Here is a 25,018-nt window from a genome sequence, read left to right as displayed (position 1 = left end):
TAGTGGTTGAATGCAGCAGCTGATGAGGAAAAATACATAGGTTTTCTTCAGGCTTTGGGTTTTATTTAACTACGGAGAAAGGATACCGCCTCCCTTTTCAGAGATATGAAGGTTTCTGACTATCTTTTTCTGACCCATAAACTGTCCAGCTACCTGGGAGCCAATCACAAAGTTGTTGACGAGCAGAAAGCCTTTGTCATTGGTCTGTACAGTAATGATCCATTGTCAGTCAGTTTCTTGTTGCCAGTCAAATCTCCCTTTATACTCACTCCTGGCTTCAGCTCATCTTCAGTAACCATCAAAAGCCACCACGCACCCCCCACACCCAAATGCTTGAACAAGCAACAATGTAAATAGGTGTGGTTACTTTGCTTTTTAAAAATGCAGCATCCCTTCTACGATCCTTAGTTTTTAAGGTAGTTCCTTTTCTATTCCAGTCGACAAATCAACCATGCAGAATAAAACAAAGGTATGGTCTTGACACATTCTATTAGTTTTCCTAATTACTTGCTGTATCTGCATGTTAACATTTGTGGATTTGGATATGCAGATCCCTTTGCATGTTAGAATACTGCAATCCCTCATCATTTTAATAATATGCTTTGTTTAATCTTCTTGCTTATATGGAGAATCTTGCATTTTTCCACATTATACTCAATTTGCCAGAACTTTGTTCACTCACTTAACCTATCTGTATCCTTTGCAGTTTCCTTATATTCTCCTCAGAACTTACTTTTCCACCTATGTTTGTGGTGTCGGCAAATATAGCAACTAAACAACCGGTCCCTTTATCAAAGTCATTTATATAAGTTACAAAGCATTGAGGCTCCAATGCTGATCCCGATGGCACACTATTCATTGCACCTTGCCAACCAGAAAATGACCAATTTATGCCTATTGTTTCCTGTGTGCTAATCATTCTTCTGTCAATTCATGCCAATGTCCTCCTTCCTACAGTGAGCATTTATTTTCCTCATTAGCCTTTGATGTGATACCTTACTAACTGATTTCAAGAAATCTAAGTGCAATATATCTACCAGTTTCCCTTTATCCACAGCACTTCAAAGAACTTGCATAAGTTGATTAGAAATGATCGCCATTATGAAAAAAACCATGTTGGTTCTTCCTGATTACTTTCCTAATTCTCCCTGTGCCTTGCTACAATGTCTTACGTAATATCTTCTAACATCTTTCCTATGACCAATGCTAAGCTAACTAATCTGTAGTTTCCTGCTTTTTGTCTCCCTTTTGAATTGCAGCATGCTGAATGAAGGTGTCCCACTTCATTAAAATGGAAGATTTTAGGCCTTCAATGTCAGACAGAGAAGAGTTCCAACTGGAAACAAGACAACCATGTCCCAAACTCAGGCCCCATTAGAAGATATTTATCTTGCATGAAAACATGTATTCCCAAAAATAATTGCATTTTTAAAATCCATTCAGGGGAAGTATGTATCACTGATTTGGCCAGGACTTATTGCCACTCCAAATTGACTTGAGCAGAATGGCTTCTTTGGTCATTTCAGAAGCCAGTTAAGAGTTAATTATATTTCTGTGGGTCTGGAGTCACAAGTGGACAGACCAGGAAAGGATTTCCTTCTCTGAAGGGCACAAGAGAATCAGTTTGATTTTTATGGCAATTAACAATGGACTAGATTTAGAGGATTTCCTTTCCTAAATGGCACAAGAGAATCAACTTGATTTTTATGGCAACTAACAATGGTCTAGATTTAATTCCAGATCTTTATTAAGTCCACATTCTATAATTTATAATGGTGGGATTTGACCCCACACCATCAGTCTGTGATTCTGGGTTACAGGGCCATTGATGTTATCAATGCACCACTACCTCTTTCTAACACAGTGATAATGCAGACAAATATTTAGCTGCCGCACTTCTCAACCCAAGTTTTGTTTCTGGAGATGTATAGCTAATTTAGCTCCAAAATTTTACCGGCATTAGCTCACTTACTTTATTGTGTTATCAGTAAAACAGTTTTCATTTTTAATTTTTCATGGTAACCTTATAAGTTCAATTGATGTATGACAACCAACTGGATACTCCGATATTCCATTGCCTTCTTCCCCACTCAAACTCAAACTCAAACTCTTGCTTCCTCTGTGCTCCACTTCAGTTGTTAGTTTCCAAATTCAACTGCCTGACAGCGAGGCTCTGAAAGCTATTCCCACATACAATGCAGAACATGTCACATCTAAACCTCTCTCATGAGCCTTAGAAAGGTAAAGGTAGCTATTGATTACATTAGCAATGTAACCCTATTGAAAGGTGCATATTGGACACTTGGAAAAAGTTAAGTGAAAAGCTAACAGACAGAGTGGGACAGAAACAAATGGTTTAGACATTGATAGTTCAATGACAATGAATGATTACATGTATATAATTTCGAGAAAAAGATATGTTTATTTACAGCACCAAAACAGTGAAACAGGTGTAGTATAGTTACGAAACAGCATTTTGTTACAATCTGGTTCAAGGCCATTAACACTTAAAAAGAAATCTGAACACCTCGCTTGTACCAATAGAACTATGCCAACCAAAACAAACACTATTAACTTAGCAATATGGCTTTAATTACATATGTTATGCTCTCAGTTCACTTCTTACTTCCTGCAAGAATTCTCTTATGCTTAATGATATCTTAAAGTTATTTACTTCAGTTGAGATCACCCAAAAATTGCCACAGTCTACTGGAAACTAATTCTCCTCACTTCCAACTATTCTCAGAATTAAGGCTTTAATTTACTGTTTCTTAACTGTGAATGCCTTATCCTTTCTTCTGGTTGCCTTCTCAGTACTTTCACACTAATCTGCTGCGTGCTTCCTTTTACCACAAGACTCGGTGAAGACCACTTTGATTTTTGTATAAGCTTCAAACTAGACAATTTTCCAACTTCTTTCCCTCATGAAGGTCAAACTTAAATTAATCCCTATCCACATTCCACAAAATAGATTATAACACTATTATAACCTTTGAATGTTTACGAAATGCTTTTAAATTAATTTATCTCTAACTCCAAAAACAGAAAAATACTTGTCTCTAAGTTGCCCTGACTGCAAGGATTGCAGGCATTTGTCTCTTGTTCTTTAGCTAAGCAAGGCTACCTGCTCTTTTGTGATCTTAACTTTCTAGATGTTAAACTTTTAAGTTAACATGGCCCCAACATTTTAGGACATATAAACTCTATGATGGTTTAATTTGCATTTATTTCAGAGAAACTTTATCCAGTTTCTCAAACAGATGCTCTTTTTCTATACCTAAAACTTCAATTTATAAAACTAAAAGTTATTTTCTACAGTACATATGATTTAATTTGATTTGATTTATTTTCCGTGTATCTTGTAACAAAATACAGTGAAAAATGTTGTATGGTGTCACCACTGACAGCACCATCTTAAGATACTGAAAAACAAACCAAACCATACAATAAAAAGGCAGTAATATGAAGAAACAAAGAAAGTGTCCAACTTTGCAGTCCTTCTTGTTATTTCTACCGATTTATTCTCTTCCTGGGCTTTCCACTCACTTTCCAAAGTCAAGCAAATTTTACTTTACTCTTACTTTCAGCTGCTATTTTGATATCTTTGACAAAACTGCAGAAGATGCACCACTAGCCCAGAAAAATCTTCCCGCCCCAATATCACATTTTTCCAAAGACAGTGCATTCACCGCAATTCCTCTACATCGAATCAATTGTCGACTGTTTCACTGAACGCCTACATTCTGTGCAAGTGTGGCCTTGGTCCTACCATTTTGTCTTGAGCCCCTGGTCATGAATCAGAAGTCCATAACAATATCATCTGATCAAGCCAAGAACATGAACCTCATTTTGTTTAAAAAAATGACTTTCACCAGTACAATTTCACGCTTTGATTTCAGGTAATAGCTAGAATAGTATTACTGATTCTTGCCATTAGATGGAAGTATATACAAACTTCTTGTAGTTTCCAATAACTTATTAAAGCAGCATGGACTATGAACTCCTATTGTGTGTCTTAGATCTTGATTTCTGCATGGTCAGGGAGGTGATGGTTGTGCTGGGTGTTATTGCAAAGATGCTAAATTAACATAGTGACACGTACTTTATTTGTCCATTGGTCACCCGATTGAAACTTTCTGTTGGTACTGACCAATAAAACATTGCCTGTAATTTTGGAGCAGTTTAATTTTTAAACATTACAGTATTACTCTGGGGTCACAGATTATTTGAGTTTAATTGAACAGTCGAATATAAGTTTAACAATGGTGGAAAAGATCCAAGCTAAATTACAGTTTAACTGGCATGGAGAAAATGAACCGTTACTTGTGCAGTAAATCTGTTTTCTCTAATGGAAAACATTTCACACAGGTTGATCTGTTCTTCCCCAGCTGACTTGACAATTTAAAAAAAAATATCAAAGGACCATAGGGCCATGAGTAGGCCGTTCTAGTCCTGGATCTTGTTGCTCCATTCAGCAAGATCATGTTGGATGTGCGACCAAACCCCATACGTTTGTCTTTACTTCAGTGAGTCAGTTTTAACAAGTCAATTTTAAAATTAACAATTAATTGTGGAAATTAGTTCCAAACTTATATCACTGTTTTTAAGATTTAAGAAATAGGAACAGGAGTACACCATTCAGCCCTTTGAGCCTGCTGCATAATTCAATAGGATCATGGCTGATCTGACACTCCTCACGCCCACTTTCCTGCCCTTTCATCTATTGTTCAAGAATCAATCTATCTCAGTCTTAAATATACACAAGGGCTCTGCCCTAGACTGGTCCTAGACTTTCCCATAAGGGGAAACATCCTCTCAGTATTCACCCTGTCAAGCCCCTTAAGAGTTGTGCATTTTTCAATGAGATGACCTCTCATTCTTCTAACCTCCAATGAGTAGAGTCCCAACTTGTTTAGCTTTTGCTCAAAAGAAAATCCCTCCACAACAGGGATCATTTTCGTGAACCTTCTCTGAACTGCCTCCAATTAAATAATATTTTTCTTTAAATAAGGGGTCCAAAACAGCTCTCAGTACTCAAGATACGGTCTCACCGGCACCTTGTATAGTTGGAGTGAAACCTCTCTACTCACACTCTCATCCCCTTGAAATAAGGTCCCCTATTCCCTGAGCCTTCCTGATTTCCTGCTGCACCTGTGGGCTAGCTTTCTGTGTTTCATGCACAAGTATCTCCAAGTCCCTCAGAGATAGCAAGAACTGCAGGTGCTGGAGTCAGAGATAGCAAAGTGTGGAGCTGAAGGAACACAACAGGCCAGGCAGCATCAGAGGAGCAGGAAAGTTGATGTTTCAGGTCGGGACCTTTCTTCAGAAATGGGCTTCCTACTCCTCTGATGCTGCCTGGCCTGCTGTGTTCCTCCAGCTCCACACTGTGTTGTCTCTATCTCCAAGTCCCTCTGTGTTGCAGCTTTCTGCAGTTTTATTCCATTTAAATAATATTCTGTTCTATTGTTTTGCCTTCCAAAGTGAACAACTTCACATCTTCCACATTAAACTCCATTTGCCAATTTTTTGTCCACTTACTTAACCTATCAATATCTCTCTGTAAACTGTTTCCCTCTGACAACCTTTCTTTCCACCTATTTTTGTGTTAGCTGCAAATTTGGCTCCAGTATATTCATTTCCTTCCTCCAAGTCATTAACATATATTGGAAACAGTTGTGGTCCCAGCACTGACCTCTGTGGAACCCCACTGGTCACAGGTTGTCAACCTGAAAAAGAGCCCCTTATCCCCACTCACTGTTTCCTGACCATTCACTAATTTTCTTTCCATTCTAACATACTACCTCCAACACTGTGGCTGCTATCTTATATCTTAATCTTTTGTGAGGTACATTCTCAAATGCCTTCTGAAAGCCCAAATGCAACACATCTATTGTTTCCCCTCTATCCACTCTGGTTGAGACTTCCTGGAAAAACTCTCATAAATTAGTCAGACAAAATTTCTCTTTCATGATGCCATGCTGACTCTGTGAGATTAGATTATGATTTTCCAAATGTTCTGCTACTACTTCCTTAATAATTAATTCCAATACTTTCCCAACAATAGCCATTAGGCTAATTGACTTATGCTTACCTGCTTTCTGCCTCCCACCCTTTTTGAATAGGGGTGTCACATTGGCGGGTTTCCTATCCTCTGGGACTTCTTCAGAATCCAGCATTTTTTGATAAGTTATAACCAAAGCATCCACAATCTCTGTAGCTACCTATTTTTGTTAGGTAGTATTTCCTAATTTCATTCCTGAAAAGTCCAGCTTTAATTTTTTATGGCATAATGAAGGCAGGAAACAGCGGTGGGAATAAAGACTTTTTTAAAGGTTGGTGACCTGTGACCATGGGCTCCACAGAGATCAGTGCTGGGAGCACAACTGTTTCCAACATGTAGATTTGGAGGAAGGAAATGTATTGTAGTCAAATCTGTGGCTGAATCTCTTTATACCGTAAAATCCTGAAGGCATAACTGATGGTACGACTCCGACATCAGTGAGAGAGGAGGTTCCAGCCCTAGAACGAAAGTGTGAAGAGAGAGCTCTGAGACACTACACTAGGAGACTCCATTTGAGAACCCATGTACGGATGTGAATAAAGAGATGTTACAGTATGTATGTGAGGAATTGAAGAGCCGGACTTAGTGATAAGGAACACGCAGCCTCATGGACAGTATATGTACAGCCTGAGGTACTCTAGGCTGAATGTGCAGGTAGCAATATTTGCTTAAAGCTCAACATAAAGGACATTCAGTCCAAAGCTCCTTGACTAATGGAAATAAGGTAGATTATCAAAAACGATCTGTTCTCCTGAATATTTTGAAAGCTTTGATCAAATTGCTCCTTAATCTTCTACGTTATGTGCAATACAACCTCAGTTTGTTTAATCTCTCCTCTTAGCTTTCCCCATGGAATCTACATGTGAGTCTAGTAACGCTACACTGCAGTACCTCTGAAGCCAGTACATTCATCCTAAGGTACGCTGCTCCGGCCTGTTCACAGTATTCCAGAGGCTGCATGTTAAGGAGCACAGGGGTCCACCCACAGGAAAGTAATTCAGGAAACACTTACTCTCACTCCGATAGATCACCATCCCCCCATCCTTCCCTCTCCTCCCAAGCATTTAATGGTTGAAAAAGCATTAATTGGTTTAAGGTGAGCCTTCCATTCTCATCCAAGCAAGATGTCCAACCTCTGAGAGCTGCTGACCAAGCACACAGCCGGTAGGTCCCTGTCCCAGCAGAGCTTCGGAACATTGGCTGCACCCAGTCCAAATTGTTAGGTGTTGTATAGATACAGAAAAACATTAAGAGGAGAGGGATTTTGGCAGGACAGGGCAGGAGACCCTGATAAGAGGTGGTGATGGGAGTAGGGTACTTAAGTAGACAGACCAGGAGCGGGAGAACTGGAATTGAGGGGGACACCTGGGTGAATTGGTCCTCCAAGGAGCTAACCACCCTGATGCCACTAGACCTCGCAGTGTGAGCTGCCCGCCTGGATTCTTTTTGCTGGCTTCTGCTGGGTAAATTTGAGCAGTAGTTAGATGAGGCCCTTAAGTAGCCATTAACTATATCCTTTGAGGGTCTCAATTTGTTTACATGTGGGCAGGCTGCCTAACAATTCTCTGTTGCTGGTAAAGGCAGCGATGATTGTGCCCGTGGTATTTTACAGGCCTCGCCATCTGCAAACCTGCTGCCAGAGGGCCATCAAACCCAAGCCCAGGTGTGGCCTAACAAGACCTCAGTATACAAAAACACAAGTTGCTGGAAAAGTTCAGCAGGTCTGGCTGCACCTGTGAAGAAAACATCGGAGTTAATGTTTCGGATCCGATGATACTTCCTCAGGACCTCAGTATAGCTGAAGAATGATTTCCAGTCACTGTATTCTGGTTATCGAGTCCATTGATAGTTTGGATTAATCTCAGAACCTGTTTCTTCAAATCTCAATGATTTGCTTACCTGAAGCCCCAAGATTTTTTATGTGTCAGAATTCTACCCACATTAGTATGCTTCATTTCTCCATTCCATATGGACTATTGATCTTTGAATTCTATCATACGAGTTGGTATCTGATCCCTTCATCCACTAAAATGGTTTTAAAAATGGACCGAAAATAGTGATTTACATGGCCACAGGCATCACCTGTCTGTTGTAACCAACAGGGGCTAAACACAATATAGCCTGCTAAATTGCCCCATAGAACACCTTCAGTCTTTGTGCAAGCATGACTTGGACTTTACTGTAGCCGGTCATTTTAACAGAGCATCCTGCTTGCACGCCCACTTGTCTGTCCTCGCTATGCGAGCTGGATGTTCCAGTGAATCACAGCGCAAACTGGAGGAACAACATCTCATCTTCAGACTAGGCACTTTATAATCTACTGCACTTAATATTGAGTTCAACACCTTCAGATTGTGAACTCACTCCCATCCCTTCCCTTTCTTTTAGCTTTACTTGTTACATTCTCTGTCACCATGTCCTCTCCCCTCTCCGCCAACTCCAGTGGGACTGTCTGTTCTCTCCTGCATGGTGTTTAGACACACCATTACTCTGCCATTCTCATATTCCAATCACTTAATCTGCTCTATCAGCAACCTCTCTCCCTTAGCACTCCAGTGCGCCCACTATTGCTAAATGCTGTCCTTTCCACACTGCTCTGATGAAGAGCCATCTAGACTTGAAACATTAGCTTGCTCTCTATCCATGGATGCTGTCTGACCCTCTGTGATCTCCAGCATTTTATGTTTTCCGTACAGATTCCAGCATCGTCAGTAATTCGCTCCTATCCTGTATCCAGGGAATGTGCAGGACAAGTGGGTTAGCCGTGGAAATGCAGGGTTATGGGGATAGGGTAGGGTGCTCTTTGGAGGATTAGTACAGATTTGATGGGTCAAATGGTCTCTATCTGCACTGGTCTGAACTATGGTCTATGGTCTGAACTGAGATGAACATTTCACCCAAAAGGTCATGAAACCAGTAACACACCCACTCCATTACCATCGCCAGCACTGAGAGGCATAGAAAGGCCCTCACTCTTGTTGTTCATTATACCATTATGAGAACCTGCACAGGTTGGAGATGGACGCTCGCCTACAATTATTAGTCCTGGAACAAACCCTGAGCAGACAGGGAATGCACTTCAAAGGGCTTCTTTGGCATAGTAAGATAGAGGGATTTTAGACTGCAGAACTGAATATAGGCTGTAGAGAGTGCTCTCAGTCTCTCAAGAAGAAAAACACCAAGTTACCGAACTGACTGGGAGAAAACATCAGGAAGTTAATGTGTGAACACCTAATTTAGGCCTCAGATTAAAACCTTACATCTCAAGACTTTCCAAATTATGTTGTCTAAACTATATATTACTGTAAATAAAAACCGAGAGAACTGCAAATGCTGGGAATCAGAAACAATACGGAAATTGCTGGAAAAGCTCAGCACATCTGTCAGCATCTGTGGAGAGAACTCAGAGCTAACACTTCAGGTCCAGCGACCCTTCCACAGAACTGAGTTGGCATTGTTGGAGGTCAGTCGTCTCAGCTCCAGGACATCTCAGGGTAGTGTCCTAGGCCCAACCATCTTCAGCTGCTTCATCAATGACCTTCCCTCCATCGTAAGGTCAGAAATGTGGATGTACATCAATGATTGCACAATGTTCAGCATCGTTCACAACTCCTCAAATACTGAGGCAGTTCACGTTCAAATGCAACAAGATCTGGATGATAACCAGGCTTGGGCTGACAAGTGGTAAACGATATTCATACCACACGAATGCCAGGCTATGACTGTCCCCACTAAGAGACACTCTAACCATCACCCCTTGACATTTAATGGTGTCATCAATACTGAATCCCCCACTATCAACAGCTTGTGAGTTACTATTGACTAGAAACTCAACTGTACTCACCACATAAACATAGCGGCTACAAAAGTAGGTCAAAGGCTTGGAATACTGTAGTGGGTCACTCACTTCCTGACTTCCCAAAGCCTGTCCACCATCTACAAGGCACAAGTGACGGAATACTTAGCACCTGCCTGGATACATGCAGCTCCAACAACACTCAAGAAACTTGACACCAACAGAATAAAGCAGTCCATTTGATTGGCGCCACATCCACAAACATCCACTGACGTTCAGTAGCAGCAGTGTGTACTATCTACAAGATGCACTGCAAAAATTCACCAGAGATCCTCAGAGAGCACCTTCCAAACCCATGACCAAATCCATCTTGAAGGACAAGGGCAGCAGATACCTGAGAATACCAGCACCTGCAAGTTTGCCTCCAACCCACTCACCATCCTGATTTGCAAATATATTACCTTTCCATCACTGTGGCTGGGTCAAAATCCTGGAATTCCCTCCCTAATAGCATTGTGGGTCAACCCACAACAGGAGGACTGCAGCGATTCAAGAAGGCAGCTCACCACCACCTTCTCAAGGGCAGCTGGGGATGGGCAATAAATGCTGGCCAGCCAGCGACACATATGTCCAAGTGAAGTTTTTTTTTAAATTACTGGAATCTGAATCTGTGCATCCAGTTACCAGCATCTGTGAGAATGATTTGCATTATTGCCTTCCTATATTAAAGTTCCCACATTAACAGCTGATTCTAGTAGGGCTTACTTTGTATCTAACTCAGTATCAAGAGAAATTGAAAAAAGTCAATGAATTCTTTGCTTCAAACCAAAAGATCAACAATGTTTTATTTATATGGCCTGTTTAATGTAATAAATTCAGCCAAGGTGCTTTGCAGGAGTAAGGTAAAGGCCAGTTAGGTAAAGTCACCATAACCAGTCTCTCATTAGACAGAGATGACTAGTCGTTGTTTAACCTGAGGGTCAGCGTGCCTCAGGGGAGAGGAGGAGATTAAGAAGGAGAATCCTTCATGGCAATCTCAACCTGATCGGCAATATTTCACAATAAAATACATCAGTGAGTCATATGAGACTTTAGATCAGCTGACCAAGGTGACTTATAGGAGGAGGGCAAGATATTGTCAGTAGGAGGGAATTCCAAATGAAAGCATGGTCACCAGTGGTGGAGAAATTACAGTCATGGTGCCCACAATGGGGGGAGGTGATGGCCTAGCGGTATTATTGCTAGACTCATAATCCAGGGACCCAGGTAATGTCTGTGGGGATCTGGGTTTGAATCTCATCACGGCAGATGGTGGCATTCGAATTTAATTTTTAAAAATTTGGAATTGAGAGTCTAACGATGACTATGAATCCATTGTTGGCTGTCAGAGAAATCCATCTGGTTCACTAATGTCCTTTAAGGAAGGAAACTGTCATCCTTACCTGGTCTTGCCTACATGTGACTCCAGACCGGCAGCAATGTGGTTGACTCTTAACTGCCCTCTGGGCAATTAGGGATGGGTAATAAATGCTGGCTTGGCCAGCAATGCCCTCTTCCCACCAATGAATTAAAAAACGACAATAATGAGTACAAATCTCTCCAAGAACTGTAGGGTCAGAGGAGATTAAAAAGATAGGGACAGATGGTGCCATGGAGGGATTTGAAACCAAGGATGAGAATTGTAAAATCTGGGTGTTGTTTGATTGTGTGTCAAAGTATTTAAGTAAACACAGAAGAAATTCGGGAACTAAGGTACTGAGAGTTAAGATATGGGCCCGAAGGTTTCAGATCACATAACGCCTCAGAAGCGTAGAATTTGGAAGACCAGCCTGAAATATGTTGGAATGGGGTAAAATAACAAAGGTGTGAATAAGGAGTTCAGCAGTAGATGCACTGAGATGGAGCCAAAGTTGGACAATGTAATTGAGGTGGAAACAGGTAATTTTAATAATGAAACATAATAATATGTAGTTGGCGCATCTTCTTGAGGTTAAATCTGCCATTGACATTATAAACAGGTTAGTTTAGTGTCAGACAGCTGCCAAGGAAAGGGACAGCGTAGGTAGCTGGAGAACAGATTGTGGAGCAGCGAGTGAAATCAATGACTTCTTTCTTCTCCATGTTTAATTAAAGAAAATTTCACGCCACTCCTGTATTGGATGTCAGAGGAACAATCTGATAATTTAGCAACAGTGGAAGTGTCAAGACAGGAGTCAAGACAGAGCTGGCTGTTATCAGCAAATTTGTGAAAGTTAATACAGTGCGTTTAGATGATGTCACTGCTGGGCAACATGCAGGTAAGAAAATTAAGAGGCAGCCAAAAGCAATGTTCAAATCTTGAAAGGATTTAGTGTAATGTAAATAAACACCAGCAGAGGGAGTGCTGGGTCATTGCCTGGGAAAAAGAAATGTTGAATCCAGTTTGATGGATATGAAGTTTCATGGCCTACTGGTAAAGTTTAAAACTCCAGAAGAATACAGAATTAAGTTATACCTGCCATCTGAGTCCATTCTAAATGGTTCTCTAATGTGTCAATTTGCAGAATAATTAATTCAGTTTGATAGAATATCCTTTTAGTAGCTTTTTCCATTGTTCAGTGGAGTAGTTTCATAGCCAGCTACCTGTAGGTATTTGAAACAGATTTTTTAAAACATCATACTTTGATGAAAAATAATTGCAAACCTTAGCTCTTCTGGCCTCTTGACCTCTCTTTTTCACCTTTAAAATGATATTTGAAACTTACCCCATTGAGTGAGGTTTTATGCCTTGATACCTCCTTAAATGGCTGTGTCAAATTTAGTTTAACAAAGCTCCTGCGAAGTTTTTAAGAATGGTTCACTGTTAATAATATCCAATAGTTCAAAATAATTTACTGAATGTCTAATAATAGGTTAATAATGTTGGCGCTACCTAAACGCAGGTGGGGGTTTTTGAGTTTCCTTTATTGATATTAAGGATATTGCACACTATGGGTGATTTTAAATTCATTACAAAATAACCTTAGGATGATAACAATACTACAGAGTGAAACAATTTCTACATTTTGCAGCTAGTCTTCCCACCAAAAGTGTAGTCAAAGAAAGTGAAACAGTTTTGTTGTCAGCACACCTGACAGATTGTCTCCATGTGTTTGTGGAATGAAGCCACACGATCCAGCACCATAATTATTTTGCTTGCATTTGAATAAACACTGGAATCATCTTCCAAATCAGGAGTGTCAAAATAAGCATGAGTCAAGATTATAAGGCAAAAGCATCAGATTATAAAAGTTAGCCTGCAGCTCCCTTACACACTTTAACAGTCTGCATCCTTGCTTCATACATGTGAACTTTCAATTTGCTGCACTAAAACTGCTGAGTGGAAATGACAGTTTTCTGAAAGACCACCCTGACCAGGTTGGAATTGTTGGAACTGGTTTCATGTCAGAACATTATAGTTGCAGGCTCCACTGCAACCTGAGTTATAAGATTCTTCAAACCAAAGTGCCCAGTCTGCAGTCCCAAATATTGGGATGGCCAATTAAACAGAGTGACATACACAGCCTTGACTCTGTTTTATCTCCTATTTATTGATCCTTTTGAACTTCATGCCATATAGTGGGATGTAATTTGTCATTGCAGCTGTATATTGACCAGCAGGAGCCTGGAAATGTTGGTAGAGCCCATGTTTAAGCACTAATTTCCTCCCTCCTTCTCATTGGAATGTTCCATTAACACTCATTGTTCTCTTCAGCAACTTAGATCACGAAGAAGGAAAGACTGCCTCTCACGTTCTCAAGTTCTTACTGAATTATTTTGAAAGATTCTTGGCTTTTCAATTTATACACTGCATTATCAAAGCTCAGCAACAATAATATATCACACCTTTTCAAAGCTTTGGTTCAAACAAAATTTGACATTGAATCACACAATGAGATATTAAGACAGATGACCAAAAGCTGGGTCAAAGAGGCAGGAGTGAGGAAGGAAAGCAGAGAGAAATTTAGGCAAAGAATATCAGACTTAGGATCCAGGAAGCTGACAAGTGTGCCGATAGATAATACAATTAATAAAATCAGGGAGTCACAAACAGTTGGCATCGAAGGAATGCAGAGATCTCAGAAAGGCAGGAGAAGATGAAAGTTATATGGATTGGAGTGAGACAGAAGGAAGTTTTAGACAGGGTGAGCATTTTGAAATAGAGATGTTGCTGAACTAAGAGCCAATATAGATCAGTGGTGATGATGAATGGGACTCGGTGCACACTAGGGCTTGAAGAGCTGCATTTTCTGAAGGCTGAGGGGCTTTGGCATTGTCAAGTATACAAGTAATAAAGGAGGGTTTCCCAGTCTAGCTGAAGCAGGGGAAGTCAGGCGCTGGAAACTCTTCCCTGGACTGAAGAAGTTGCCACATTCTCACAGTTTGATTCTGTCCCATTCAGTGACAAATGGAATCAGTGGAGTTTATGGTGGTGAGAGATAGTAGGAACTGCAGATGCTGGAGAATCTGAGATAACAAGGTGTAGAGCTGGATGAACACAGCAGGCCAAGCAGCATCAGAGGAGCAGGAAAGCTGATGTTTCGGGCCTAGACGCTTCTTCAGTTTATGGTGGTTTTGGTTTTCGTGGTGGTTCTCAGTTGGAGGACATTCCTGATTCTTCAGCATGAAATAGAGACAATGGAGAAGTCAGGAACGGTGATGGTGAGCCTTCAGATTACATGTGGAAATGGACATTGTGTTTTTGGATGGTGTTGCCAAGGGCAACATGTGGTGAGATGTAGTTGGGGGTGGGTGTGGGGGGGGTGGTTACCATGGATAGATCCTTGGAGCGAGTAGAGATAATGCTGCAGAACTCGGAAGGGAAACCACTGCAGATAATACTCTGGCTGTGCCTGGGTAAAACTTAGGCATTTTGATAATGTTATTGTGTAAATAAATCAAAGGATGGTAAGTCCTGGCATGTGCAAATGAGCAATTTTTGATGAAGGGTCCTATAGTTAGTGAGGGTCGGGACTGATAAATGGAGAAATCATCCAGGCTGCCTGGTTCTGATTAGTTATCATGACCTTGATATCTACTCAATATTTATCATCAGTCACGGCAAATAACTGCACCTGAAAAATCACCAAATTCCAGGCACTGTAATGACATGAAGAGTTAAAATTGTAGATGCTGTCAATTTGACACAAAAACAATAAATGCTGGGAAGACCAGATGAGTTAATGTATCAGAATTCCCCCGTTGACATGGGAATCAGAAATCAGGCTATGACATTACTTCATTCCACCTCCCGCTTTAACTCATATTCACTAATAATCAGAGAAACGTTAACTCTGATTTCTCTCCACAGATGCTGCTAGACCTGCTGTGCTTTTCCAGCAATTCCTGGCTCCATACATCCCTTACTACCTCCACCACCGCACCCTCCCACCCCCCATTATCCCCCAGCATTACACAAAAAGCCCCCTCACCTCACTGAAAATCTCAAACGCTGTTAAATTCATGTTTGAGGTGGCCGTTAGTATGAAAGGTATAATGTCAATTTGGGTGCACGTTGGGCCATGCCCCACCATGGTCAGATTGATTGCTGATGACAATTGGAATACGAGTAAGTTCGCCCCACCTCCATCTGTGACTACCTCATCTGGCCTTGACCCACATCTTGACACCAATGTCTAGTCTAATTTAGAAAGCTCATCAGAACTGTGGAACTGTATCTTAAATGACTTAATACTTCGCTTCATCACAACAACACAGCAAATTTACTTCACTGGTTGCAAAGTGTTTTGGGACATTTACAGTTGTGAAAGGTGCTCATAAATGTAAGTTTTTATTTTACTTCTTCAGAGGAGGAAAGTGTAAAAGGAAAAGGATAACTTTTGGAAAATGAAATTGTTCTAAACAGAAAACAGTTGTTTCAAATATGAAAATCAAAACACAAGTTATGTATCTAAACTTCATATTCATGTTCAATTTTTCTCTAGGTTGGTAATACCATTGAAGTACATTACTTAAAGTATGTAGATGATGGAAACAATGTTGATTATGTTCTGTTTTAAACTCTGACGATCAACTACTCCAATTTGAACAAGTTTTATGGTGAAATGTATTGAATATTTCAGGAAAAAGTAACTCCACAGCACACTTTAAAATAAATATACTTTATTCTTTTGCCAGGAAACTTGATGGAAAAGGTAACAGTATATGAACATAGAAAGCATTGTTAAACAATCTCAATGTACAAACTGAGCCAGTAGAAATACAGAGCAGTCCTAATGCTAGAAAACAACATCCCACTAGTGCTTCAGACACTACAAGAATGATTCAATAAACTCAAATTACTGTACTCAAGAACAAATCTACAATAGACCACGCTTCTGCAGAGAGATATAATGTGTGTCAGCCACCAGATGAAATTTACTTACTGGCTCATGTACAAGCAAATAAAATAACAAAATAACACTGAAAAGTGTTGTGCCTTGGAGGCTATCTTTACTGCAAACAACATGCAGTGCTTTACTTTATCTCTTGATATGTTGCTGAACATGAAATGAACCTGCTCAGCTGAAATAACAAAACAAAACTTTTTACTAGCTCTTTATGCTAGCATGAAACCAGTAGGCAATGGGTGAACCCTACCACAAAAAATAATATGTTCTGACTAAATGTACGCAAAGAGTTGCTTTTCTTTTTTTAAAAAAAATCTGTTACTTAAGTGCTTGTGAACTGTAAACATTCATACAAACAACATGGTAGTGGGTAGGCTAACTGTGCCAGTGGGAAACAATTACTACCAGCACAAAGTGCTAGCATTTTTAAAAAAAAATTAAATCTCAAACTTTGTTTTTCATTGCAAAAGAGGTGGAAATATGTCCTTGTTTATTTGACAAAATTGAATGCTGGTGCACTGAGGATAAAATCCTAATCTTCAGGTTTTTTTTCACTTAAGAAATACAAGAGAATGCAACAGTAACTTTGAGAATAATAATGGATGTCCCATGTTGTCTAAACCAAAGAATTTTGTAAGCATTGCTCACCTGATTTATGTACTTAGGCTTTGTTCTGTAACTTGGTGTATGTGTTTAGACATGATATGCAAGGCAATGAGAAAGCACCAGAAACTCCAGCATAGAAATTTAGAATACATTGAGGAGTAACTCTGCAAAATAAAGTAATAATCAGAGTTCAACATAATTTTCCACAGCTTCTTCCCAGCATGCAATAGTGGACACAGATTGGTTTTATCAGGCAGCAGACTTCAAACTGACTGCATACAATCCAGCAGATCTGAAACCTGGCCAACCCAGTTTGGGATTCACTATTCTCATGTTCAGAGGTCCATTGGGGTCCTGAGCCTCTTGTGGTGTTAATGTTGGAAATACACTTATCAACCTGGTCCTTCAGAGCCTGATGTCTCAGAACAGAGGAAAGAAGAAGCTATCACAGTTGGGAATGGTTGTGGATACTGCAGCACCATTTACTGTGTGTTAGGTACCTGGCTGTTTGGTCCATGGGCTGCAGAGCTGGGAGACACACTGGGGCTGGAAGTTGCTTCTAGTGCTAGACCGCTGCTCCCATTAGTTTCTGTGCTTGTGTTTGCCGTGGGTGCAAGGGGGTCGTGGCCTTCCGAGTTTTCCAGCATTTCTTGAATAAGGGGGGGCATCGAACCAGGGATCTCCAACTTGAGCGTGATGACACGTTCTGCACCTGAACAGGGAGAGAAATCTCTTCTTAGTTACTCTCTGTTTTATGTGTTACTTTGACTTCATAAACAAATTTACTTGCAGACAATTCTGGTCAGATACACTTTTCAGATCACTTATTTAAAAACCTCTTTTCAATCCCCTTATTAGCTGCTCCAGCGAAATAGTTTCAGTGCCTCATGTTGGTCATTCCCTTTTATAATACGGTCATCAGAAATGCACACAGTGCTATAACTGAAAGTGGACCGGTTTAGTAAAACATGTATCATTAAAAACAAACTATTTGCAGTGCTGCAAAATAGTACTGTCCTCAGGTACCTTAATAAAAACCACAGATCACCATCAGATGAGGTGAAAGAGATGTCAGCCTTTCAGAAGTTCCCATGAGGAATACCTTTAATATTTCTCTTGTAGGCAGTGCACTGATTTCTGTAGCTGCTTGAGTGGGTCTCAAAGACTTGAGGCATTTCTAATAATTATACAAGCAAACTCTATGACTTGGCTAGTTTATCTTTATGCAATGCTTTCTGAGAATATTATCTATTAACACGCAACTTACCACATGAGTGAATTTTTATCTACCAAAAGCATATTCAGCCCGCAGTGAATAAACCAGTGAGGAAGGGACCTTACCCTGTTTGTACAGTGGGCAACACTTCAAAAATTGTACATAGAACAAACAGATGTACAGGTCAGTCACTGGAAAGGTTCATGACATTTGACGCAGATTTTGAAAAGCAAGTGACTACACTGACTTCAAAATTACCAGACTAAGTTCCAGAAAGATAGAGCAAAAATAATATCAGTAAACCTCAACTCCAAAAGCAACATTTAAAATAAAATGGAATCACTGGAGGTTAAGTTTTCGAGTAGTGCGTTTTGCAGTTGGACTTAGTGCTGATAACAGTGGCTAAAGAATTCAGAGTACTGTTCTGTGTGAGGCTGTTTTGGAGGTTAGCGACAGATTGGAAAAACATCCGTTAAGACAGTAGAGAGAAATTTATTCAGAGTACAGTAAATGTTCATAAACTATCACTAACAGTAATTTCCACCATATTATTTTGTAATTGACATCGAAAAGTTTTCACTGCTGAGGTACTGTTATAACCTCAAGCCAATAGAGAAACAAGAACAGGAATGGTTTATTCAACCCAAGGATCCTGCGTGGTCAACTTTTTAATTTCTGTTTTTTTTTCTCAAAATTCTTCATGCCAAAATTACCAAAATATTACATTTCATCTGCTTCTGCAGTTTTGTGTTTAAGTGAAAACTTTTTCTTCCCTGAATTCATTTGAACTGGCTTAATTCCAGATTCCTCTGCTACTTCCGTTCATCATTATAAACCAGTCAGAGCCACCTCATCAGCTCACCAGCCTCACTATAGCTCAGAGCTGACCGTAAACATCACCTTGGTGGGTGAATCACCACCAGATGCTCTGCAAAGGCAGTGTGTTGTTCCTGAGACATCATGATCAAAGAACTGATTGCAACTCTGTACCTCAAATAACTGCTCCCGAGAATGCAAAAGTAATCGTTTCATAAAACTGTTAATGCAATAGAAATGAACTGGAATGGAAAAAGATACAGCAACAAAAACAATGTTGTTCTGGTACCTTTTGCACTAATGCTGCGCAAGTCTGTAATTTTCATTAATATCTTTGGGAACATATGGGGTTTATTGGGTCTTCTTTTCCGGATGTAAATCTTTAAAGCTTCCAAAAGTGGTTCTTGTAATTTGTCCACTTTTCCTGCATCTTCTAGTTCTTGGCGGTCTGAAAGAAATAGATTTAAACAGGTCAGATGAGGTGTTGTGCAGTGTCAAAGCCCAAACCTTGTGATTGATTTTGTATTCCTACTCCTCAAGGCATTCTCCCTTTTAACACAACTCGCCCAGGTAAGGGATAGGGGACAATTGAAGGTGGGTTTCAGACTGTATGGAGACAACAGGTCCATGGGAATTCTCAAAGTTATGGCTTCTGGGACTAAAGGGGGCACATTAATAAGTCTGTAAAGGGGCTTAACTGAAATGGGGGAGGCTACCCACAGGGACATCAATACAAAAGGATGAGGGTAAATTTGTGGGTCACAGACAGAGCCTGAGAGTCACTGACACCAACATGAAGCTGGAATCCTGCCATGTCTGATTGAAAGTCAGCTGCACATTAACCAGACAAAATGGCTGCCACCACATGCAAAATGGGTGGGGTGAGGGGATATGTTACAGATGTTTTTCTTTGGAATAAAGGCCTTGGATTTTGAGGTCTTGCTAGGGGCTACTGCAGTTCTCAAGCTTCAATTTATTACATTACGCTACCCATCTGGTTTCAATTTGCACTTCATCCAAGGATCTTCCATCATTCAAGGATATATTACAAATGATCACTGCAAATAAACATGAGCATAACATTATGCACATTAATTTCCCCCTTGTCATGTCAGCTAAACAATTAGCATGAGAACAAAGAACGTACAAGTGGAACCCAAAGTTCCTATTTCATAACCACATTCTATAGTAAGCAGTGATGCAAATGCTTTGCAGCTGCCAGATCCACAAAATGAATGACAGTATGGGAGCATGTGGGCTGGGATATCAAAGGGAGCCTTTTCTTGGGCAGCCCACTATTGGGAGCATGAAGTGGGGGGTATGGTGGAGCGATCATGTTGGCTTATTGGTGGAATTCTGCTCCCAGTGTAGCACGAAAATGTTGGTTGTACAACTTTCAACTAGATAAGATACTTCAGAACTCCTTACAAAGGCATTCCAATGGCCTCCTTGGGAAACCTCCATGCCACACCATGTGAGGGTATAATTAATTCATAACATGAGATTGAATGTGATAGGTTTAGGAGTTCCTTCAATAAAACTGAGTTGTCTTTCTGACATTTCCCACAGATTATCTGCTCAAACTCTCCCAAAGAGAATGCCTTCATTCGAGTCATAGGTCATACAGCACAGAAACAGGCCCTTTGGCCCACCATGTCCATACCAACCAACATACACCAAACTACACTAATCCCATTGACTTGAGCTTGGTCCGTAGCCTCTATGTATCCGATGTTACTGATGCCATTTTCTCCATTTTCTTGGCCCATGATAACTGAAGAGAAGCAGCTCAGACACTGGGACTCTCCATTGTCACTGGTTGTCCCCAACCCTGTTATGATATTCTGTTGGGAGTTGGCTCTCAGCAACCTGATCTTGCTGATGCATCCTCTGGAAGTTCAGTGCTTTGTCCCTCAGAGGGTGGAGGGAAGGGTCTGTGACACTCACCTCCTTGTGGAGATTCACTGGCTATCAGTAGCACCCGGGGGACAGAATAGAGGCAATTGGTTGTGGAAGATATAGAAAGGCTTGTGTGGATTAAGAATGAGTCAGCGCTGACGAGAGTGGGAGAGCAGTACAGCATAATGAAGAGTTGGTCAACCACTGACGTCTCCCCCCTCCCACATCACTGCCTGTGCTAGTCTCCGGCCAGACATGGTACTTCCTCCTTGTAGGGAGAGGAACCGGATGTTTGCCCACAGCCTCAGCCCTAGTCTTCCAGCTGTCCAGGGAGAGTTTTTATTGCAGCAAGACAAAGGGAAGGATTGAGTGTAATGTGGAAGAGGAGCAGTGAGTGAGGACAATAAGGCTCAGCAGATCAGGAGGGAGAGCCGTTGTGCAGAGGCGCTGCTTCCCCGTGGTGAGAGTTGCAGACCGTTAGCCTTGGTGGGAGGTCGTGCATGGACAGAGCTCAAATGAGTCCTGGCTTTCTGGGACTGTGTGTGTGAGTGAGATAGCAGAGACAGTGGCACTTAGCACAGCATTGCTGGGCATCATGTTTCACCTGCAGTGCAGCACTGAGCTGAACAGCAGTCTGGGGGTGATGTAGCCTCCTGGAAAACGTCCTTCCTCCTGGCGCCCCCCCCCACCCCACGCCAAGATCACCCTCCTGACAGCAAGGAGCTAGCTTTCAGCGTTGGGTACTACAGAGAGAGGGGCAGGTCCCCGTGTGCAGTGTCTGCAAGAATCCCCACACTGTGAAAGCAGGCCATTCAGCCCAACAAGTCCAACTGACCCTTCCGAACAGAATCGCATCCAGACCAATCCCCCTACATTCTCGCTGTAACCCCCCCATTTCCCATGGCTAATCCATCTAACTTACACATTCCTGGACATTATTGGCAATTTAGCATGGCCAGTCTACCTAACCTGCACTGGTTTTTGTGACTGTGAGAGGAAACCGGAGCACCCAAAGGAAACCCGCACAGACACATGGAGAATATGCAAACTCCACACAGACAGTCGCCCGAGGGGGGAATCGAACCCGGGTCCCTAGCGCTGTGAGGCAGCAGCGCTAACCACTGAGCCACTGTAGCAGGGTAAGGCCACTGGGGTTTAAATACAGTCCTGGGGGTGTGCAGATAAGAAGGTCCCAGCAGAGGTGAGCACTTCCTCCTCCTCCTCTCCTTTGACGGATAATGGCACCCAACAGCTCAGTTGAGGTGAAAAGCAAGAGATTGCCATGAAATTCACTCAGCACCACACTGTAACTGCAGGTGTGACATCCTCAACCCAAGATTCTCCAGTTCTCAACCAACTAGATGGAAAATAAGATTGTACCTTCTGACCCGCACCCCTAAAATTCCTAAGATTGATCACAGTTGCTCTGTCGGTCTACGTGTAGATGTAAATACATTTGCTCGTCTACTCTTCTGTCTCGATTTGCAAAGATTTAGACGTAATATTTCTCAAAGGCTCTGCTGTATCGTCATGGGAAAACAGCAGAATCATCGTGATACCCCTTTGTCGACCAGGAAGGGGTGAAACTTCTCACTGCCCTGTCAAGGTAAATGATGCCTTGTTTGAGAGAATTCCCTGAACTGGGAATTTTTATTCCACAATTAGCAGCCCGAGTTTGGATGACATGTATTTCGAAGAATTGAGGTCCGCAGTCCAATGGTCAGATCAGATTGAGTAAAGTACCCAGGCTCCTAAAGAGGGAGAAAGCTTAACACACATTGCCACTTTATCACTGGAGGCTGAGGTAGTTAGTGTCATGGCGGTGGAAGCTGGGCAGATGTGCCTCCCCCTGCTGTAAGCCCATTCTCCAAATAGTGAGCCCAAGCGAATTACTCCAGGGGCATGGGGGAGGTAGATGTTACAGGCATGGCACTCACAACCACCACCCCACCGCCCCCACTCAGATGGTGACCAGCAGGGTCAGTGAGTGAAGGTTGTGATCATGGCATAACCTCTGACCTCAGCTCATTGTACGCTGCAATCTGTAAAGGTATTGCAAAATAGGAATGGAGTTTATTATCTTTATTCGCTCCCTGGTGCCCTGGCAAATATTTCTTCTTTGTAAGCAGTTCCTCAGGAGCAAGTAGTCTCCGTGGGTTCTCAGGTCGATGATAATTCCAAAGTGCAACTGGCAGAATCTGTCACACATGAGGCAGATGGAACTGGATTAATTTTTTAGATGAGGTTGTTTGGGGTTTTCTCAGCTCCCTCTGACATCTTGACTTCACTTCCACATGTTTCCAATTAAGTCTCTCAATGTGTTTGTTGGTGTCTCAAATGAATATTCTCCATTTTTTTCTTTCTCACGAGCTAGGAGCACCAATGGGTTGGCAGGGAAGACTGACCTCTTCAAGAATGCTTGGAGGACATTCCTAAAGCTCCTCTATATTCCTCCTGGGAGTCTCCTGCTGTGACTGAGTTTCTGATTCAAGAATCGGGCATATGAGCAAGAGCTGGCCTTGGGTGACGAACAATTCAACGCTTCACTAGTTAGCTTGGGACCACTCTCCTTGCCACTGGTTTTAGAAGATCTTACAGAGGCAACTCTGTAGTATCTATTGCATCTAGGTATCTATTGATCAGTCCAAGTCTATGAAACATACAGGAGTACATGGATCTCTGCTGCCCCGTAAACCATGATCTAAGTCTTGTGATATTCTGCTCATCGGTCACCCAAAGGGCTGGGCTGGCACACTTCAGGTGATGAAGTACCTCTGTTGAGAGGAAGACACCGAAGATTTTCCAGGGTCTTGCCAAACATGCATAGATGTGAATAAGGAGCAGGTAAGGCCTCTTCTGAGACAAAAATATTTTCCTCATTTCCATCCAGTTTTTTTTTTGTATTCATTCAGGGGATGAGGTTGTTGCTGGTTAGGCAGCATTTATTGCCCCTCCCTAATTGCCCAGAGGGCAGTTGAGAGTCAACCACATTGCTGTGGGGCTGGAGTCACATGTAGCCCAGACCAGGTAAGGATGGCAGTTTCCTTCCCTAAAGGACATTAGTGAATCAGACGGATTTTTCCCCAACAATCAACCATAGATTCATGGTCATCATTTGATTCTTAACTCCAGATATTTATTGAATTCAAACTCCACCATCTGCCAAGGTGGGATTTGAACCCAGGTCCCCAGAACATTATCTAGGTCCTTGGATTAACAGTCCAGCAATCATACCACTAGGCCATCACCTCCCCGCTGAGGTTTTATCAGTGTGGAGAGGTGTTGTGTTGTGGGTACCGGTTCGAACAGGACCTTCGCCTTGCAGGTGTTTAGCAGAAGGCCCAGTTCCTCTGATGCTTCTGGCCAAGGAGTTGGCAATGACGTGATGCTCAGTTTGCGAGTCAGCGCATCCAAGTGTCATCTGCACACTGCAGCCCGACAAGTGAAGCTGGAAGGATTTTGATTTTGGAGTGAATTCAGCAACAGATGGTACTCTTCTGTAAAAGATCTCCAGCCTGTGGACAATATTGGTGATCGCCTATGATCACACTGCTGTTTGTGGGAGCTGGTGTATACAGATTGGTGGCTGCATTTTCACACACTACCACAGTGACTTCAGTTTGAACATTCTTAATAAGCTGTGAAAGAGCTATGGGACGGCTTGCAGAGATGACAAGCCGTGTAGAAGTGCAAGCTCTCAGTTATGAACCTTATGTATGGAGTGTGAAAAGCTGCCAGGAGGTGGCAGCATCACAGCACAAACGCAGTGGTGTTTCAAACTGGAGGGTTGATCAGGTACTGGAAAGGTTGGGACACCAACAATCAGATTCACAGAAGACTGCTCCTGTCCACACGTTCCTTCCTACATCACTCCAGAGCTTTGTACCAACTTTTCTTAAAGGCCTAGCTACCGAATGAGTGGTTTGGGATGACCTTGTGTGTTACACAGTATTTGGAGATCCTCTCGAGTGGATCCGGAAAACCTTTGCTTTGAGAATTTGGCCGGGAGTGTCACTGTACTGTCACTAATAGAGATGGCCAAGAGTTTGATGGCTCTTTCACTTTGCTGCCTGTCAGGCAGGACCACTTACCGTCTCAGTGTGCGTGCATATCAGTGCTCTCCTGGATGATGAGGTCCTCAAATGAGTCCTGTGCAGGAGATAACAAGGTGTAGAGCTGAATGAACACAGCAGGCCAAGCAGCATCAGAGGAACAGGAAAGCTGACGTTTCGGGCCTAGACCCTTCTTCAGAAAAG

General features: G+C 41.8%; 1 protein-coding gene across 4 annotated transcripts in view; it reads right to left on the bottom strand.

Moving 5' to 3' along the window:
• Nucleotides 1-15,981: 15,981 nt before the first annotated feature.
• The window catches only part of LOC109925865 (retinoic acid receptor beta-like), a 217,174-nt gene continuing 208,137 nt past the window's right edge, over nt 15,982-25,018 (bottom strand). For all 4 annotated transcript variants that reach the window (XM_048614300.1, XM_048614317.1, XM_048614309.1 and 1 more), the window contains 2 exons: nt 19,153-19,311; nt 15,982-17,543 (listed from right to left, as the gene is read on the bottom strand). In XM_048614300.1, coding sequence (XP_048470257.1) covers nt 17,314-17,543; nt 19,153-19,311 — 389 coding nt within the window. In that variant the 3' untranslated portion in view covers nt 15,982-17,313. The remainder of the gene's footprint in view (nt 17,544-19,152; nt 19,312-25,018) is intronic.

This window comes from Rhincodon typus, chromosome 2 (assembly GCF_021869965.1).
Source record: "Rhincodon typus isolate 14 chromosome 2, sRhiTyp1.1, whole genome shotgun sequence".
Lineage (NCBI taxonomy): Eukaryota > Metazoa > Chordata > Chondrichthyes > Orectolobiformes > Rhincodontidae > Rhincodon > Rhincodon typus.
The sequence above is the reverse complement of the archived record's forward strand: the minus strand, read 5'-3'. Positions and strand labels throughout refer to the sequence as shown.